This window comes from Aphelocoma coerulescens (assembly GCF_041296385.1).
Source record: "Aphelocoma coerulescens isolate FSJ_1873_10779 chromosome Z unlocalized genomic scaffold, UR_Acoe_1.0 ChrZ, whole genome shotgun sequence".
In the NCBI taxonomy this organism is placed as follows: Eukaryota; Metazoa; Chordata; class Aves; order Passeriformes; family Corvidae; genus Aphelocoma; species Aphelocoma coerulescens.
The window spans coordinates 3,818,082-3,839,046 of NW_027184085.1; the positions used below are offsets into that span (position 1 = coordinate 3,818,082).

A 20,965-nucleotide genomic window follows, 5' to 3' on the forward strand; every position below is an offset into this window, starting at 1 on the left:
GAAGAAGTTAAAAAAAAGGATCTAACAGTACGTTCTGTGTAGGTTTATTATTTTGCCAACAGTTTGTGGGTTGGATGATGAGGTACGTTCCTGAAGATTAGACATCACCATTTTTTTAAACAAACAAAACAGCAGGCAAGATCAAAATTCCCCTAAAGCAGAGGCAGTCCTTGCAAAAGTTCAAGGCTGTTGTGGATCTCCCTGGGCTCCTTTTTTTTAAAAAAAAAAAAAATTCATCAACGAATAGCATTAATCAGCTTTGGCTCACAGGGGGCATTTTTGCTTCCAGTTGCGGACAATTAGAGGCACAGTGTCAACTGGTCATTAATTAGGTTGTGTAAAGCTCTGTGGATACACATTACTTCTTTTGACATCAAAAAATTCTCATGAAGAATGGGGCTGTAACATGTAGACATCTCCTGTTTTTTTCTCCTTTTAAACCAAACAATTTCCTAGTTCAGGGGAAAAGGTGAAGGATAAATGGACACTGGAAGTAAGGAGTGCAGTTCCAGAGATGATTGAGAATCATGTGGAGTAGGTGGTGAGCTGTTAATTCATGTGTCCAAACCTGGTAGTATCATTTGCAGTATGTCTAAGGGAAGGGTGTCATGATCTACATAAATATTGACTGATGAAATTTAAAATGAAGATTTATGACAATATTACCATCACAAGCTTGTCCAACAGGATTTCTTCTGGATTCCTAAACTATCAACATCAGCTTTGTGCTGGTCTTTAGTAGGTGATCTACACATATCTTCATGATAGAGTCTCAAGATATCATTCAAATTTTGGCCAGATGTTATGGTTAAAATGGGATATTGTTTCTCAGAGAGAAATCTTTTTCACTGTCATGACTTCCCCCAGCCACCAAAGGCCTGTCTAAGACTGTAAATTAAAAGTCTCAATAAATATATTATCATTGTGCAACAAAATAGCTCTGCCAAAAAGAAAAAAAAGAAGCACATGAAATCCCAAAGGATGTCATTCTTCAGCCTGAAAAATATCACTTATTGCTGAGAAAAAAGGCACTCATAAGTTGCACATTGTTAGATGGCTCTTATGGGTTTCTTGGCAGACAGTCTGGAAAATCTATTTCTTCAGTATAAATATATATATAAAATCTTAGTTAGAACAACCTAAATTAGGGAAGCAAAAAAAAAAAAAAAAAAAGAAAGAGTAATTCCAGATATTTGTCCTAGTGCTAGGCATAGTCTTTCAATCCCTAAAATGTGTGTAGGATTTAAGAACACCACTACACCACTGTCACTCTCCTCCTGAGATGTGGCTGCCCGTTAATGAATAAATTTATTTTGTTTGTCAACTTCATCTCCTTTGGCAACATCCAGTGCTGAAGGCATTCAGACCATATAAAAGTACTTTTCTCAAGGTTTAACTTGGTATAAAGGAAGATGCATCCTTATTAAAATCTCGTTCCTGCTCATGGTTTTTCTCTGCTGAGCCTCATACTTCATGAATCATTGCTATTACTCTAAAATTGGTTTCCATGAGGGCTCTCTTCTTTAATGTTTTTGTTCCTAATAGAATGGTCACATTTCAACTTTTGCTTCCTGGGGAAGGATTTTGCAGAAGTATTATGAAGACAGAAAATACCCCATGAGTTTCCAAAGTGTAGGTAGCAAGAATATTTATTATTATGCTGGGAGAGAAACAAAAGGGATATAAAAAATGATTCACAAGGACAAAAAATAATCAGTTATTCAGGGGAAGGAGGAAAAGATGCTTTCCATGGACACATCATGCCATTTTTTAATTTCTACACATCTTGTCTTCCATATTCTTTGGGTGGGATACCCGATGAGGTAAATGCAGTAAAGTAATTATTAGGTTCATCTGAAAGATGGTAATTAAATAAAACAGAGAAGTGTAGCACACCGAGTTGACATATGCTTATAGAAATACATGTGGCTGACCAGTCTTCATGGCAACTGGATTTTTCTTGTGTGCATTTCATAAACTGCATATTATGCCCTCATTTTTTTCTTCTTCTTTTTTTTTTTTTCCCCTATTCAATTTTGTATTGTTTTCTAGGATCTTTTAAACTGATATTATGCCCCACTGACAAATTTTCCTATAGGAGTGTGATAGTCATCAAGACAACAATATCATTTGGATGAAATAAGACTCCCAAAGGAGCCCCTTAAGAGCTGGAAAACCTATAAACTTCCTACTGAAAGGTAACCCAACTTGTGATTTTGTCTTTTAAAGTAAAATATTAGAGATGCTTTATAGATTTGAAACATTTCTCATTATGGGAAAGAAAGGATCACTGTCTTCTTGGGCTATCAGTATATATTTGTGAGGCAGCAATAATTCTTCCAGTAAATTTCACGTTCCCATTGAAATGTCTTTATTTTTTTGAGCGAGGCAAGGATTTCAGAATGATACTATGTGGACAAGATCTAAAAATAAAGTCTCTTGGCAATTGTGTTAAAATAAGTATTGCTGCTATCTTGATGTAAATAGGAGGAGAACCATATCCTAAAAATTACTTCTATTGCCTCTGGGCATAATCACCCAGGTGGAGAAATGGCACCTGCTCTTCTTTAAGTCATTTATCATTTCTGTAGGGGAAAAAAAAAATCTCTGGAGAGCACATCCTTATCTGTAGAGAAGAGGTCAGTACTGCTATATTCCTGTCTTTGGTATGTCTGCACAGCTCTATGGTTGATGGTGCAATAAGAATTATTATAAGTAAGAATGATGACACTCATGGACAATGATGCATTTAAGTCTGTTGCAATTAGCTGTTTCTCGCTCTGACACCAAGCTTCTGGCATTAGATCTCCCTGCACCTTGGCTTATCCGCCCGTGAAATGAGGGTAAATATGCTGACCTCTCTTGTAAAACGTGTCTGAGATTTACTGCTGAAAAGCACCAGGTACAAATTAGGCAGAATATTTAGCAGCATATGTAACAAGAGCACAAACTCCCCTGGCTTGTGAACTCTCATTGGGAGATGCGCTCTTGTGACATTCACTCCTGTCTGAACTTGACTAAAAGTGGCCATTTTACCTGAGACTCCACTAACTGCCAGAGAATTTAAAATTTTACTTGATGTTCAGGACATCTCTTATTCCCTGAATTAGACACTGCCCCTGGGGGGCAAATGTTAATTCTACTTTGATAATGTCATAAGGCATAAGGACGATACTCATAGAATCATAGAATAACTTTGGTTGGAAGGGACCTTAAAGACCACAGACCATGGGCAGGGACACCTTCCACTATCCCAGGTTGCTCCAAGATCTATCCAGCCTGGCCTTGGACACTGCCAGGGATGGGGCAATCACAGCTTCTCTGGGATAATAACAGAAAGGATGATGCTTTCTAGTTACAAAAAGATGTTGGAAAAATGAGTGTCCATCTGTGTGAAGAGTCAATACAAAAGGGTCCTTTACTGGGTCCAGTTCAGTGGAAAGAGCACTGCCAGGACCAATGCATGAGGGCCAGGCAGCAATGCCAGAATTCCTCTTGCACACTGTCAGGAGCATAAAAATCTGGCAAAAACATGGTATGTACATGAAAAGATGTATCCTTGGTGCAGGAGATCTACTCCAGACATCTGGATGGCCCTTCAACCACCTCCTCCTGAGACCATCTCTTCCTGATGACCAGAGGAGCGGCAGCATCCCTTGGGTGTTTTGTGACATCATCTGGAGTTTAGTAGCAGATGCTCCCTCTCCTGTCTTTACCCTGTAGCCTTTACCTGTGTTTCATATAGCAGTGGAGGCAAAGTGCTTAGTGAGTACATTTATAATATTTTTTCATTTACATGTAGGAGGAATAAGACTGGGAGCCTAATGAGCTACTTTGTAATTTGATGAAACGGTGTGACCTGCCAAGGGACTTAGCCCAAGGAGTTTTGTGTGCTAATCTGATGCTAAGCACAAGGAGGGCTTCGGGAATACCAGCTTCTCCTGGGTGTCTTGCCCACCATTGCAACTGCATGGCTATAATTAACATCAATCATGCTAGAGAAATGGAAGACCTAAAGCTACCTGGGGGACTACAGTGCTGAGAATGAGAACCTGTGCTAGCCAACACTGTCGCTGGGGAGTAATTAGGTCCTCTGCAAATCCTGGTAGGAGTCTCACATCTCCAGCTCCGTTCTGGCACACCTTGGTTAAACACTGAGTACAAGCTGAGGACTCCACTAGAGAAAGTTTAATACTGAGAGTTATAGAAAAAGGAGAGCTGCCAGCACTTTGGACAGCATTCTTGGAGTGAAAATTAATCCCTCTTCCCTGTAACATTTTAACTAGTGTAAATACATCAATACCATCCACATTTTAAGTATTCTTCTTCATGATTCATGATGAATCAGAGGATGCAGTCGCCCTGTGCTCTGCTCAGGTATGGTGTGAAAGTGAAGCAGAAAGTGCCATCAAGTCATAATAATACACTTGGTTTGTAAACTCCATTTCATTCCCTATGGTTCAAAGTCTTTCCAGTATTAATTAATTAAAACCTTGCAACAGTTCCATGAGTTGGGCAATGACTATTATCTCATTATATCAGCCAGTGAACGTGGAGACCCTGAAGGCCAGATTGAGACTGCCTGCTTTAGGCACTCAATTTATCCATTGCAACATCTGAAATAAAATAGGTGCTTGGCTCCAGCAGAATGATTCAGATCTCTTAGGGCAGGTGCCTGTGCAAACCATACAGGCAAGGCACTGACAGATGCCTCTGAAGTAGGACGCAAGTGATGTTCACACATTTCTCCATCAACAGAATGGAGAGCTGTAGGCTCTTCATGGGATGATTTAGTGTGGTTACATGCAGCCACTCTAGGGATAAGTACTAGAAGTATAATTCTCACAAGTGTGGCTGGGTAATTGCTTAATTCAAGGCTCAACAGTGTGCAACCCTGCTTACGTGGGAATCAAAATATAAATTCCCCTCTGAAGGGCAAGCACCTGGGTTGTGGGATAAGTGGGAGGAAGCACAAGATGTTAATGATTTGAGCACTCATCCCGAAAATAAAAACATAGAGATCTAGGCTGTCCAGCCCAAGGGGGTCTGGCCCCTGCATTTCCCATTGCTCCATCCATTCCAGGAGACAGGTAAAGCTGGAGTGGAGGTACCAAGGTCAACCACTCCTCAACCAGCAGTGTGAGATGCACTCCTCAACCAGCAGAGAGAGATCAGCCCAGTAAATGGGGAGGTGTTTTGCTTGTAAAGCTCTGTTTCAGAGCTCTATCATAAATGGCATAAATTGAGTTAGGCTGTGGAACAGGCATTCCCTAGTGACCCAGACTTAGCTGCCACTTAGGAATGCCTGGGTTCTGCCACACTGCCAGACTGACATGTCTCCTGTACCCTGGTACCCAGGTCGTCCACACTCTGCAGTCATTAGCTGGCCATTAGGGAGCCATTTGGTGCCTCTGAGAGGAAGGCTGAGCATGGCAAAGCTGACCTGCATGCTGCAGGGTCTGCTCCAGGCACAGCCTAGACAAGCACCACACAGCTTTGACTCTTTACCTGGTGCAATATTGCAGTGCTAGCCTGAAGCCTCAAACCTCAACAGCCCTCCTGCCACTCCTCAGAGCACACAGGAAGCAGAAGGCTGCAGAAAAACCAACATTTTGGCATCTGTATTAGGAAACAAACAAACAAACAAAACCCAAACACAAATCCCCAAACCTACAAACCCAGAAATACTTAGAATTTTGCAACAGGTCTACAGGGAGATGTTGTCCAGTGGAGATCAGGATCAAGTGTTGCGTGGTGCAGGTTGGTCTGCCCGCTCCAGCTGCTCCCAGCTCTTAGCTGTGTGACCACAAACCAGTCTGCATCAAGCAGTTCAGAGTCATAGATTGTCTCTCTGCTTTGGACCACATAAAGAGTATGAACATGCTCCAAATTTTTCTTGCTTTGGAGTTCTGTGCCAACTTGATATCACCTGAAACTGGTGGGTTTGGTCAAACTGGCTTAATGATGTGGGCCCTTTTCAACACCTCCGGAGATATTAGCAGCTTCTTACCCACCTGTGAGTCATGATGGACTGTCACAGGCTGTCAATCACTGAACACAAATGAAACCATATGGTTATGTGTTTAGATTACTCTTAGGTCTAAAACACACTGTCCAGATTTATATGCAACAATCAGTTTCTCTGGGAGGTAGGTTTCTCTTCAGATGAAACAGACTGAGCCATTCCCTGGGACTTAGACACATCTAGTTCACTCTCACAGGGACTTAGGTTGACTCATGAATGGTCTAAATCACATTCACTGACTTCTTCAAGCTATGCAGTGTCTCAGGAACAGAGCTGAGAAAACGACTCATGAGTCCTGAACCTAGGCTTGAGCCTGATTTATTACCATTTTTACCTGCTAGGCCTTTCTTTGATCTCAGCAAGACTCTTCACTGATTAGCAGCAGAGAAGGGGAATTTGGGTTAATGCATGCTCTACCCACTCTTTAACATAAGAGTAGCTCCTATTAGCTCTTTAGCAGTTTGTCTTTTTGTGCAAGAACTTGCACAGCTGACTTGGCTAAACTTTTAATGGGTGCGCTTCTCATGTGGGAGGAAATGTTAAGCACTGCTTATTGTTACTTAGAATCACACACCCAAATGCCATAACTCCATCCAGAGTTCCCAGGCTACACTACTATATCACAAATAAGATCTTCCTCACCGCCTAAAGTAATGTCATGATGCAGTGTAGGAGCCAAGGAATGCTGGGTTTGCAAAACACACACATTGCTTCAGATTGCAATGAATTCATTTAAGAGGAGGTCAGGCAGCAAACCATTAATTTCAGTGCAATATATTTCCCTGCTCCTCTTATTTACCGAGATGTTGTCTCGGTAGATCAAACCAGTGGAATTACAGCAGTGTACTGACAGCAGCCGATATCTGCCTAATATCTTGGGGAGGCATCCCTTTATCAACTGCTTCCAGATTTTGCCTGACACATCTCTACTGTTCAGTCTGTTCTGCTGGAAACAGGAAAGTTAAAGTTTTCCAGCATAACTGGCTGAGTCAGAAGCTCCTGTGGGCAGCCAAGCACAGGCACACATGTTGACTGCCCTGCGAGCAGTAAACTCAGCCCCACCGTGCCAAAGGAGGTGTGCTGCCCTCCCTGGGTGTGCTTCAGGAGGCCACGTGTGGGGAGTACACAACTCCACCCTCAGCTGAGGTGGGAAACTTGTTCAAGGTGGTTTTGAGGTTTTGTTAAGAAGCAAAACAGGAAATCTGTGTGAATCTGGAGTTTAACAATTTTTTTTTTAACTTGTTGCTCTCCAAGACTTTTTTTTTTTTTTTTTTTTTTTAAATAGAAATTAAATAAATATTTGGAAGACAAACTTTCTACAACTGACCTCATCCCAAGTTTTTACTGGTGCAGATGAGACTTCAGGCAGCAAAGACACCCTGGAGTAGTCCAGGGATTTTTTTTTTCTTTCCTTTTTTTAGCAAATCAAGTAACTCAAAGGCAGTGTCAACTTACTTAAGTGCTCTTTATGCCAACTAATCATAGCTGGCACAAAAAACAATGCTGACTACTGCTCCCTTTCCTGCCTACAGTGGAGGTGGGGAAGGCCAGAGACACAGAGCTGTAATGGCAAGTCTGTGCCATCTGGAGAAATTCTGTATCAGCAGCTCAGCTGTTTGGGACCAGAGGAAGAACCACTGAATTCCCTCTAAAAATCAGTGAAGAGAACAACATCAGAGGGGTGAGAGGTACCAGAATAAGCCTTCCTGAGCCTACATGCTAACCCACCCAGTACCACTACCACTGCTAAGGGCATCTGGTGTTCCTGTCCCTTCCTTCCTCAGCCTTCCCTCTGGTAACCGTGAAAACCACACGAGCTGGTTCAAGAGCCTGCAGTAATGTGGGACGTCCCCAGCCCTCAGAAAGCTATGGTGAAACCACCAAGTTTCCTCGGGAGCTGAGTGTGGGAAAGTCATTACTACTGACCTCAGTGTAGGGCCTATTCACAATAAAAACTTCATCAGCAGCACCACAAGCTACTGAGCTTTGTGGTACATTGCTGATTCACATTCTGTGACACTCTTTGCTGAGCAAACTCTACCCAGGTGTCTCCACAAGTCTGTTTTCAGTGCTGTGTAAGGCTGAGTTTGGGTCAGATTCTCTGAGGAGATAGTGCATCTGCTCACAAATGGCAACAAAGACAAGTGAGTTACTGACAGGGGTAACACAAATTGACTGAGCTGTATTTTGCAGTTGGGATCAACCTGACAAGCTCCTCACAGTTTGCTCCCAGTTTATTTAAGCTGCCTCTGGGTGCTGCATAAGGCACCAGCAATGCTTTCGCTGCTGCTCCACCATCACTCTGACGTCAGCACTTTGATTTGATTTTCTGTCACTGTTCTTACAGATTAAATTTCAACCAGTGACCCACAGCTTGATAGCTCATTAGCAAATCCCTTCGAGCCATCCAGTCCTGCCCTTGCTTGACAGTTAACTCTGCACTGCACATACTCCTGAAGACTCTTGAAATTTGCACTGTGCCACGAGAAAGCTTGGTCAGACTCAGTGCAGCTACAAAAGCCTATGAGGATCTATGCCCAGGTGCATGTTCTCAATGACAAATCACTGATGTTTCTTATTATGAGTCTTTATGAGTTTCTTATTATGGGTCTTTTCAAGCTGTTGAGGTTGTGTAAAGACCCCTCCATGGACAGTCAAAGCTTTCCTTTCCCACCCCTCCCCTCAGCCCTTGATCTGTAGGGGAATTATTCTGACTTCCTTCTTGTTGAGACCTTAAAACAGAACATTCTTTTTCCTTTTGTTGTCCAGCATCATTATTGTAATCAGGCAGACTGAGCCCTTTTAAGTTTTCTCTTGCTGTGACACATGGATATAAAACTCCTGGAAGGCAGTGAGGATGGAGGAGCAGCCTCAGATCATGTTCTGGACCCCAACTCTCACTTTTTCAGCTGAGTAGGACAGGATGCAGGTTGCTCTGAGTGCATTAGGACCCCTCTCACTGACAGGTGCCTTAAGCTCAGATTTTCCTATGCCCAGTTTTGAGTCACACTGATCAAGAGGTTTACAGTGAAGGTGCAGCCATTGCTTTGTTTTACTTCCTCCATTCATCTGAACAGACCTCTTGCCTTGCACCTATATTATCAGTGCCAAGAAAGAGTATTGTGTATAGTCCAGAGCTAAAACACACTTTTCCCTCTGACTCGTCTTAAGCTGACACTTACACAAGTACCCAGGCTGGCACCATCAAAGTCTTAACATAAGACCCACTTCCCCTGAGATAAGAAAATCTTATAAATATTGAACCAAGGCTGTTTCCAGCACCTGGCAGGTGCCAAGTGCCCTGCTCTGGTGTGCCACTGAAGAAGCAGATGGAACTTTCCAGCCCCACACTCTCCTTCTCCCTCAGTAGATACTTTACTCCTGAAGTCAACCTCACTAATTTCAATGGGGAGACGCTTGATTTATGCTGGGCCGAGATGAGAATCTGGCCGTGATTCTTTATTGCCTTTTAAAGCCAAGAGCCCAGCAGAGGCCAATTGTGCCTGACGTGAAGCAGCTGCACACCCAACGTGGAATCTGCACAACTTCATAAACTAGCAGTGGTCTGAATAAAAACTTCAAACAAGACATTCTGGCATTGGCCAGAGAGAGTGAAGATAAATAGCTGGGAGACGCCAAGTTGTGAAGGAAGAACTGCTTGACTGTTGGACAGAGAGCAAAGCAAGAAGCAGAAATTAGGCAGGGTGCTGGGAGGCTTGTAACACTCCCAAAAAGCAAAAGGGTCACAGCATTTAATTTGATTAATTCATCGCTGGTCTAAAAGACTTTGTACTGAGCCTCGGGCAGTGCAATAAACATACAATCATTAAGAGAGGAAATAAAAGTTGGGTTGGGTGATAAATGGTCCTGCTTCCTCTCCCAGTCCAGTTTCCCCCCGTTTCTTCTCTTCTTGGTCAGTGCAGACATTGGAAGCAACACAGTAAATCAAGAGGTAGCATTAAAACAACAACAACAATGACAAAAGTCACTGTATTTCAATTGCCTTAGTCAAAACACTTTCAAGGAAAGCTTTGCTTCACTTTCCCCATCAGCAGCGTGTCCCTTTAGGATACACCACAGGAAGAAAGGAGCAACAGTCATGCTGGCTTAGTCTCCTCTCCACAGGACTGATAGAAAATTTAGTGGAAAACAAGAAGGATATTTATTCTAAATGAGCCAGATAATGTTTTTGGAAGTAGTTTCAGTAGTTTTGGTTTGTTTTGGTTTGTTTGGTTTGTTTGGTTTCCTAAACATTCAGGGGCCTAAACAGCTGTTTTGATGAATGTAACTGTATTTACAAATAATGGGGTTTTTTTAAAGCTCTGATGGTAACTTTTATGGGCCAGATAGCACAAACACTCACCCTGTAGCTGTACAGTGCCTGTCCCTCACCACAGGACACAGTGGGAGGGAACAACCCCCTACTAACACTGGGGCTTGGAAAACTTTTGCAGTTGCTGGAAGCTATGTAGGAGCCTGGGTGTCCGAGAAAACCACAGCAGAGGCAGAGGTGGGGAAAGGGAGGGTGGCTAACACTCTGTACATCCTTAGTCAGTGAAGTTCTTACCTGGCTCTTCTCTCATCCACTTCAAACACTGTCGTGGGTCTAATGCTGTATTCACTGGGCATCGGTATCAGAGCTCACTGTGGCACTGTGTGGCATGAAAGTGCTTTTATCCCCTTTACCCAGTCAAACACTGAGGTTAACTGCAATTAAGACATTTTTTCTGCAGTTACGTGAGAAAATTATGATATGGAAGATGGGTCTGCAAATCCTAGACCACGCATCAGTTTGTCCCTGAATTGATGCACATAATGCCATACAAAACACAAGTCCTGTTGAGTCTAATCTTTGCTATTGAAGAAAGCCAGGTGACTTATTTATGTGTTTTGCTGGATATCTGTTCAACTTCATCACCTGATATTCACTTCTTCTGTCTTGTTTCAGTGTGATAATGTGCATCCATGAGTGTATGTGCAAGACTCAGCCAGTATAAGCATTCAATTTACGTCTTTAAGCTGGTCAGATGAGAGAATGTTCATCCCACATGATGATCATAGAAACACAATCATTAAAGTTGTAGAAAACCCCTAGGATCACGGAGTCCAATCATTCCCCTAGCACTGACAAGGCCAAATCATGTCTCTAACCACCACTTTCACAAGCTTATTGGACGCTTCCAGAGACAGTCACTCCACCACTTCCCTGGGCATCCAGTTCCAATGTTTGACAATATTTTCAATGAAGAAATTTTCCTTAACATTTAATCTAAACCTGTCCTGGAGCCCATTGAAGCCATTTCCTTTTTTCTTATTTCTTGTTACCTGAGAGGAGACCAACTGCCACCTGGCTGCCCCCTTCTGTCAGGGAGTTGTGCAGAGACACAAGGTCACCCCTGAGCCTCCTTTTCTCCAGGCTGAGCCCCTTTCCCAGCTTCCTCAACCCCTCCTCATTAGACTTGTGCTCCAGACACTTCTCCAGGTCTGTTGCCCTTTTCTGAATGCTCCAGAACCTCAACAGCCTTCTTGTCATAAGTGACCCAAAACACTGGGTCCAAGAGTGTGGTCCTACTGTTTCCACTATCACTGAAATAATGTGTTCGCCAAAGAATAATGAACCAACATTTTGATTCCAGACCTATGTAAAATACTTGTGGAGAGTATTATTATATGAAAAATCAGCTAAGTTTAATTAATAAGGCAGTTGGCTAACATTATTTACCTACATCTGCCACATACATTAAGAAGAACAAATATGCTTATCCACTACTGAAATACTGATCCCTTCTCAAAGTAAAACAGTGCCCAATCAAGGCTAAAGCTGATACTGCTCCTTCAAGAGTAAAACCAGCACCACACAAACCAAATGAGGAGGAAAGGTCAAGTCAGAAGAAATTCAGCTTGTAGCACTGCTGGACATTGATGGGGGAAGGCCTGGGAGGTTTGTAGGTAAGTTAAGCATTAATTTGTAAAGCATGTTTGTCATGCTAGCTATCCAGCATTCAGAGACTGATGATTACTGCTTTCCTAGTAGCTGTATATGATTAACTTTATATTCCTGTAAGTTTACTATGCATGGTGTCTGTGCTGTATCTGATAAAACCAATGTACTTCCTAGCTGATCTTTGAGCCATGGTGCCCAATACACAAGCTAGACAATCTTTGTTTATATTATCCTTGCTTAATAAAAACAGAAGGCAGAAATACTGTGACAGTAAGGTAGCACAGACCTTGATTAGTCTCATTACAAAGAAAGGAAGAAATGTAGTCCTGGATACAGCAACTCTCAACCTCTGCTTCACCTCCAGCTACATCCTGGTCTGCAGCGATTGTAACTAGGACATAGCCTGACAGGTTGTACATGCAAATTGCCATCTTATCTCTGCACCTTAAAAGGTTAGAGGTGCTTTTCCTCATTATTCCACCTAAGGAAAAGGGGAAGAGGCAACTCATCTTGTTTTTTTTCTGTGGCACAAGCTATGGCATCGAGACTGCTGATCAGCAATGGAAGTCTCTTCTCCAGTATCATGAAACAGGCAGACACTTGACAAGGAGATGTGGAGTTTACCACAAGGGCCTCTTTGAAACAGAGCTCTGCTCTCAGTCTCGCCAGCCCAGCTGCAGCACCAATCTGTGACCTCTCCCTGGGCCCCTCACCTGGGGCGCTAGTAACTCCTAGGAAGCAGATGAAAGGCTCAGCCATCCAGCTGTGCACAGTGCCTCAGGTCACACAGTGCCAGAGGGACTCCAAGGCCATTTCACAAGTGTGCGAGCTGTATCTCTGACTCTGTGAAGGAGGGAGTCAACTGAGCCAATGCTTGCTGCACACAGCTTTACAGTTCAGTCTAGGATGTGCCCAAATGACATCATGTCTGTGACAAGGCAGGATCTGAAACACTTTCTGCTGTATTCTTGCCTGTAGGCCAGGCTAATACCACTGGAATAGTCTTCAGCTAAATAGAAAAGCAGTATGTAATTAGTTTTGATTAATTAGTCTTTCTAAATGCAGGAGGGTTAGATGAGCACAAGAAATTTGGCAAAAATAGTAATTTCAGAAAAAGATATCAGGAAGCAACAGGCCATGAGGAGTGGGTGGGAAGACTTATTAACTTGTTATTATGGAAGAGACACCAGCTTCTCCAGAACAATGATGTGGAAACAGGCCACAGGGAAATTACCCATATGCACTAAAACTGCACTTTTAACCCAAAGTGTTCCCAAGAGATGTACTCTGAGTCAAAGCCCATAAGGCCTTCACTAAAGAATGGCCAGTGATTGTTCACGTTGGTGCAGGACAAGAAATGGACTTTTGTTGTGACCAACCAAAGTGACTAGTGATGCTCTCTCAATGGCACCCTTTACTTTGGACTCAGATTTCTGCATCAAATCACAGAATCATGGAATAGTTTGGTTGGAAGGGACCTTTAAAGGTTGATCTGGGACACCTTCCACTAGCCCAAGTACTCAAACCCCAACCTGGTACATGAACACTTCCAGGAACGGGGCACCCATAATTTCCGTGGGCAACCTGTGCCAGGCACCTCTCTTGCACCAGGACTTCAAAGAGCTTCTCCAAAAGGTAAGAAAGGCAACTCTTCCCTTTATGTCCTACATCTTTCTAGATAATAAAATCATACTTAAGCTCCAAGATTGTACAACAGGACTGTTTTCTACCATACGCAGGATCACTACTTATCACCAAGGAATACCAAACTTTTTAGAAATGGCCAAGTGTTGTCACAACACAGACAAAACCATAAATTAACAACAATGCAATAGTACCTGCAGTTGCACACCACACTGAAACAAACTGCAGGGCCCGAACACCAAAGCACAATAAATGGTTCTCTCATCCCTCTCATCACAGATATATCCACTGAATGTGGGTAGGTTTTGCTACATATTTTATCTCCAGAACCACGCAATGAAGTTGCAAATGGCAGTACTGAGTACACCAAAATACCCATGAAGTAAAGATAACACTGAAATTGTGATATAAATCTATTTTCAGCTTTCATCAGAATATTCAGGATGTCTCCTCTTATCTCTGTTATATATTATTTTTGACTTGTGGAAGATGACAATACTGAAAGGAAAGAGCAATCAGGCAGTGGAAGTTGCCTCCTAGGACAGATATATGTGTTTTCATAAGTTTTTTTTTTTTTTTTTCTTTTACCTTTTATTTTTCTGATTAGTCAACCCGTGTTTACCCTCCTCAGGGAAATGCAAGGTGAGTTAGGAGAAAGAAGGTCAAGGTTATCACGGAAGAGTGTAATCCTCCCTCTGTGGGAACTGGTTAAATAGTTATGGCTAGACTCAAGTGCAGACCTCTGCTGGGAATCTCAGTGAAGGTCAAAGGCAGAGAGGAAAAAAAGCTGCACTGAGATCTTAGGCAGTCATAAGCAGACAGATGTTCCTAGGCTTTAATGAGCAGTCTTGGCTCCAGGCATTTCTTGGCAGAGCTGTTTAGTTTTAGTATTTTTCCTTGTAGTGCAAGGTATGGCTCTGGTTATCTGTCTCTGCTTAGCAGCTGCTGATGATTTTTCCATCTAAATAATAGCATGACAATGAAGAAATAAATTAATAATCTGAGATTTGATGGATTAGGTCATAGGGAATGCTGTGCGGCTGTAATCATGAAGAGCAAAATAAATAAAAGTAATAATTTCAGTTTAAATGAGAACCAGTTTAAAAAGTTTAAACTGCAAGTCTAATGGAGCTCCTGCTGCAAGTTCTAGCCCTCCATCTTATACTTTTATCATCATGGGAAATAAACTGAAGGAAAATAACATGAAATTGACTTTTTCTTTCCTACTTCCATCTTCAAGTCAGCCTGGTGGGGATCATGCCCCTACTTTGGAAACTCATTTGAGTTCAACAGTGTTGGGAATTTTGACAGTTTGCTATGCCTTAGTGAAACATATTAAATTGAAAATTACAGATTTAGCAAACATCTTCTGTTCAAAAAGCAAAAAGGCTACAAATGCAAAGACTGTTATCAGACTGTGAAAACTGTGAATTTCCATTAAAAAAAAATTGAAAAATAAAGTTATTCAACATTTTGGGGACTTGTAATCCTATGTGATAGGACACAACTTCCTTAATGAAATAGCAACTGCAACACTTGGTGGAGAATACTTTTGTTCTTTGTCAGGTATGTTGCAACTCTGATCTTCAGAGACTGATTTGAATCTCTTTTCCCATATTTCTGTGTGTATCATTTTTTGATGTCACAACTGATCTATTATAACTTGATATCATGAATAGGAATGTTTTCATGGGGTGATCTGTCATTTCAGACTGCCTTTCACTGCTACCGTCCAGATTCTAGTCTTGGTGAAGGAATTGGAAATGTTTAGGTGGCTTAAGCACGAGCAGTCTTTGGAACTCGATCAATTACAAGATAGTAAAAAACTTTAGAGCCTTACATTGGCAGGTCATACAAATTCTCTGCTCCCTCTGTGTTCTCAGTTAATTCTCTTTTAACTTTGAAGGCCATCAACTACATTTCTTCGAAGCTCTTTTTTAGCACATCAGAATCTCATCCACCACTGGTTGGTTCAGCAAAGCTCACCCCTCTCCAGAACTAAGTGTGAAATCTGCTTTGTGATAAATATCTGATGGTGTAGGAGCACTGGGCTTGCTCCCAAGCTAAATTCATTTATAATACAGCAAAACACCTGCCTCTGTGTCATCACAAAAGCAGCTCCCTATTGTAAAGTACAATTCAGTCTCTCAGACAAGATTCAGATTCCCTTTTTCCCCACTCTGCAGGAGAGGAACAGATGTCCTTAGCAGCCGATAGGAGCTTCCTCCCTTTTCATCTACCCAGCTTATATTTCCAAGTCATGAGACCTGAAACTCTTCAGAGCCAATTGGTGAGGTTTTATTGTTTCCATGACCCCAGTCCCTTCCACAGCCACTCAAAGCTCAGGATAATTATTTTACATGACACCTGCCAAAGTGACAGACTTAAACTAGGACTGTACCCAGGATCTCCAGATATTCAGCCCAGACATCAGCATGGTGGGTGCCTCTGGATCAGCAGTAGACCACACTAATGGGACACTGACACAGCTTTACAAGTTTCCACCTGCCTGGTCCATCCCATCAACAAGTGGGTTTTGGTAACTTTATGGGCCAGAGCAGAGATTCTCTGCTCTTCTCCCAAAGGCTGGACAATGACTTTGATCGTGTGGTGTTAGACACTGATCAGGGGGATGCCCACCATGTCAACAGGTATTATAATCGCTGCTGTTGAAGAATGCTGTGGTGGGGTTTTAGGAAGAAGTGCAACAAGCCATGAGAGATAGGTGAAGGCAGGACAAGTATTTATAGAAGTGCTGTGTAACAACTTGAAGATTTTACAGCTTTGGGCTTAAGATGTGGCCAACATTCTTGTCGATCTCCCCTAACTTGGGATGCAGAATGACATCAGTCACAAAAGCTAGAGAAGTTATTGACTCATAAATGTATTTGTTGTAAATGGTGAGTCCCTCTTTGTTCAGCATTGAAATTTGAGTGCAGTAAGGTAAAATAGAATAAAACAAAGCTTACCTGAAGAGGCTGAAGAATCAAAAGTACTTCTGTCCTTCCTATTTGTCTTGAAGGGCTGAATGTCCTTTTCCCTGTAAGTTCCAAAGCCTTCAAAGCTTCTTCTTTTATTCCCACTTGCATCATTGTCCCGCTTCTCACTTGAGGAATTCATTTCACCAAACATGTCCAGGGACTCTGACCTTCCATTACTCTCAGTATTACCAGAGTATCTCTTTGTGCAAGAGTCAATGGGGTCACTGCTTGAGTCACTTTTATCTTTACTCTGTGACCACTGCTGGGCATCAGAAAGTGATAGCGTAGACAACGTATCCACTTCAAAGTTACTCTTTGAGCCTTTGTGCCCGGTTTCACAATGCTGGTGCTTCTGCTTCTCCTTATGCTTGCTTTTCTCGTTGAGCAAGGACAGGTCTTTGTCTGAGCCGCTCAGCCTCTCGTTGATGGCATGGCTGGAGAAGCCAGAGGACTTGCTAGCAAAGAGACCACTCAGATCATCGTGAGTCCCCAATATCCGCTCATCCTTATGCTTGTGCTTATGTTTGTGTTTCCTTTTGTGAAGTCGGCCACTTGAAAGGCTTGTTCCTCCAACCTTCGGAGGAGCCAAGGAGGACTGCATGTCTCCAAGGCCCATTCCCACAGGGGTTTGTAGGTGCACTCCATGTTTTGCTTTGTGTTTGGCAGTGGTGGACATCTTCATATGAGAGCTTGCATGGAACTGGGGTGGGGGCACGGTAGGTCTCATAAATGGGGAAGCCGCTCCGAGCGTGTGAGACAGGTACAAAGGAGCTGGATACTGACCATAGTAACCAAGATTCATCATAGGCATTGATGTGTAAGGCATTCCATAGGGTGCATAGTAACTCCCACTGGGAATAGGGTAACCGAACCCTTGTAAAAAAGGCACCTTTGTCATGGTGTCATTGGTTTTGGCAGGTCTACCACGCTTCTTCTTAGACTTCATATCAGAGGTCCTGCGAAGATAGAGCAATGGGTCATACTGGATATATGGCACAGGGTAGTAGTGATCAAAATTAATCCTGAAGATGCTGGGATATGGATTTTCATGATAAAATGTATAACTTCTATGGGAAATCCTGAACACTTGAAACTTATTGATGAGTTCCTCAAGGTCTGCCAGAAACTGGAGGTCATCTCTGTTCTGCAGGCTTTTCCTTTTCCTCTTGTGCTTTGGCTTTTTAATACTCTCATGAGAGAGAAAGTTATCCACAATGAGATGCTTCTGCCGGTGACCATGCCTGTTCTTTGTGCTGGTGTCAGATGGGATAGCCTCTGGATTGTCCAGGGTGCAGAAATCAAAGGAGTATCTCCGGCGGGATTCTGAGCTTTTCTCGGCTTGGTCAGAGGTACTGTTGTTGTCTGTACCTATCCCACTGTCACTCGGTATGGTTTCCTCGCTGTGAGACTCGCTCACTGGCGACAGCGTGACTTCTTTCAGAGAACCTATTTCACAGAGGTGAGAAGGTGAATTAGCCATTAGCCTGGGTGGAGACAGCTTCCAAGTTCCACTGTGCATTCCTTTCTGGGTTTTTGTAGGAAGAGCACTGATAGGTTGAAGATTTGGCATAGTTTTTAACTCTGAAAAATTAGTTTCAGTGCTTGCAGGGCTGAGGTTGCCGTTTATCCCCACTAATTGTGTTGAAAGCGGATGAATAGCTGCTGGTGACGATGCCACAAGTGACTGCAGGTTGGAAGGCACTGCTGGGTTTTCTGGCTGGCTGGAAACAGGCCTTGAGTGCTTGATGGCTGTCTTAGGTTCTTCTGGCTGAGGTTGCAGCTCTGCCCTTGGCTTTCTGCCCCGTTTTTTACCAATGTAGATAGTCCCCCTCTTGCTGACATTGATCTGCTTTCCTAGTCTGGCATCAATGGTGGTTGGCCCAGCACTAGATGGTGGCTGGACTTTTGTTTTCAGAGCTATGCTGCTGGAGCAGGAGGACAAGATCTGATTGAGAATGTTCTTCCTCTTGAGGGTTTTCATTTTATTAATTGTCTTGATGGTCTTCTTATCCAAGACCCCAAGTTTCCCGACCTTTTTGTGAAATTTGAGTTCACTGATGGACTTGTCCTCTCCTGGAACCATCTGGGCGAACTTGGCCAGATTCCTTCTCCTCTTCCTTTTCTTTGTTCCTGGAAATTCACGATTGATTGGACTCACTGGGCTGGTGGAGGTTCCCTCATGAATGGTTTCAACAGTGAGCAAAGGCTGTTTCTTTGGTCGTCCTCTTTTTTTCTTGACAGGTGTGATCACAGTAAGACTGTCTGTATTGGTGTACAGAGGGCTGGATGGTGTGATGGGATAGGCTGAAGGAGGCTCCACCATCAGCTTCTCAGATGTCGTCAGGGAGGTCTCCCGAAGAATAGATTTAGGTTTGCTGCAGGTCCATCGACGCTTAGCTGCATGTTTGGGGTGCTGGACATCAGGTAATTTGCCAGCTGTGGAAAGATTGGTGGGTAGGAGAGTGGATGCCACAGGTAGAGGTTTTCTGAGTCGGGCAGCATTGTTGGGGGATGCTTTATCCGTGAACACACCACTGTCAATAGCTACTAAGGGGGACTCATTTTCAATCACTTTCCCTGGCTTTGTGGCTCGAAGATCTTTTTTATTCCCCTCTGGTTGAGAGCTGGTCCTGTTTGCCATTTCACTGCTCAAAGCAAGCACAGAAGGTAGGCTTTTCTCCTGGATAGTTTTCTCTATGGAGGATTTTATGGATTGCCTCTTTTTCCTTTTGTGGCCAGATGCATCAGTTGTCGGCGACTTTATTGGGATAGTAATTCGTACGTGATTGGTGTCACTTTCACAACTGCTAGCAGAAATGGGATTCTGCTTCGAGGGTGATGTATCCAACATGCTGTCCATTGAGTAAGACTCCTTTTTCCCTTCCATGCTGTCATGAGATTTGCTGTCAAATGCTTTCTGAGCACTCTTTACCCACTCAATGTCTGTGGTTTGGATGGTTTGGCTAATCAAGTCCTTTTTGCTGGACTTCTTCTTCGTACTTCCAGCGGGCTGATCGGGGGCCTCCAGCTGCACACCTCCCTCTTGATCTCCAAGAGGCAAAAGCCCATTGCACTCAGAGGCGCTGCTCGGCTGGGTGGCCGTGCTGATGCCGTTGGGTGACGGGACTGCGCTGCAAATCGCCAGCTCTTTACTACTGACCGACAGCTGCCCCCACGTGCTGCTGCTGCAGGACTTCTTGGCCTGGGATTTGCTGTAGGAAACTCCTGGCTCCAGAGCAGAGACCTTGGTGGCACTAATTGCTTCTCTACTGGGCTCTGTGTTGATGAAGCAACTCTGAGAAGCGGGTCCAGTGTCGGAGCTCGCTGACCAGTCAATGTGGTGCTGGTTGCTACTTTTCTGCTGGTGTTTTGATTTTAAGGTGTCACTGGTGAAGTCTTGTTGGAGGCCCGGATCATAGTGCAGAGCAGAATGTTTTTGTGGCCTGTCATAAACCTGGAAGGGATCAGAAAATAAACAGAAAAAAAAAAAATTAGTTTATCAGTCCATTCATAACCACTGGTTGAAGCTCTTTATTTATGCAGTAAATAACAACGTCTTTGTAAGAGTTAGGAACTTTTATAAAATATTCCTGTGCTTGAGCCAAATTTACATTTAGATTTTATGCGCAATAAAGAAGTTTAGTTTGGTTTCCCTACACTAAAAACAGTGGAAATATTTCTATAAATGCAAAATTGTTAAGGGAACATATTCTATTGATTTTTAATTTAAAACACAAGTGAAATATTCCCTTTCAATGGATGAATGGTGCAACTCAGCCTCCTGGTGAGAATGCCTTTTTCCTGAAAAATAATTGCTCACAGAACTTGAGGCTCAACAGCAGCAATTAAACTCATTATTGTAAACAAGAAAACTGAAAAATTATCTTGGAAGTTGTAACAAACAAGAGAAAAACCCATGGGTCCACTTCCCTATGAAGGCAGATTCTGCTAAGATTTACTTGAATTTCCACATGGAAGCCATCCCCACATACTTAGTGCTTAAAATCATATGCATAGCGTCAAGTGTGTGAGGCACACTTGGCAGGTTCAAGATTTGCATTACTCCCTTTCCATTTTAAAACACTGCTATTTGCAATGTTGGTGAGAGATATTTTCAACATGATTTCTAATCTGACAGGAGCTCTTCAAGCCGCAGAGGTTACAGCAAGGGCAGAATTATGCTGAAGACTCTTACAGAGCAAAAGAAAATCTACTGTTTTCCTCTTGGTGGGCCTCCAGCTAAAAAAAAAAAAAATGTTTACTACAGCTGTAACTTTTTCCTTTTAAAGCAAAAGTATCTATCTGTTTGTTTTTTACTTTCTTTCGTAGATCTGTTTTTTTTTTTTTTTAATTTTATTTTGCAGCTTTTAT

General features: G+C 42.8%; 1 protein-coding gene across 5 annotated transcripts in view; it reads right to left on the reverse strand.

Moving 5' to 3' along the window:
• Nucleotides 1-20,965, reverse strand: part of SETBP1 (SET binding protein 1) — a 269,098-nt gene that overhangs the window by 63,641 nt on the left and 184,492 nt on the right. For all 5 annotated transcript variants that reach the window (XM_069002367.1, XM_069002363.1, XM_069002365.1 and 2 more), the window contains one exon: nt 16,583-20,048. In XM_069002367.1, the coding sequence (XP_068858468.1) occupies nt 16,583-20,048 (3,466 nt within the window). The remainder of the gene's footprint in view (nt 1-16,582; nt 20,049-20,965) is intronic.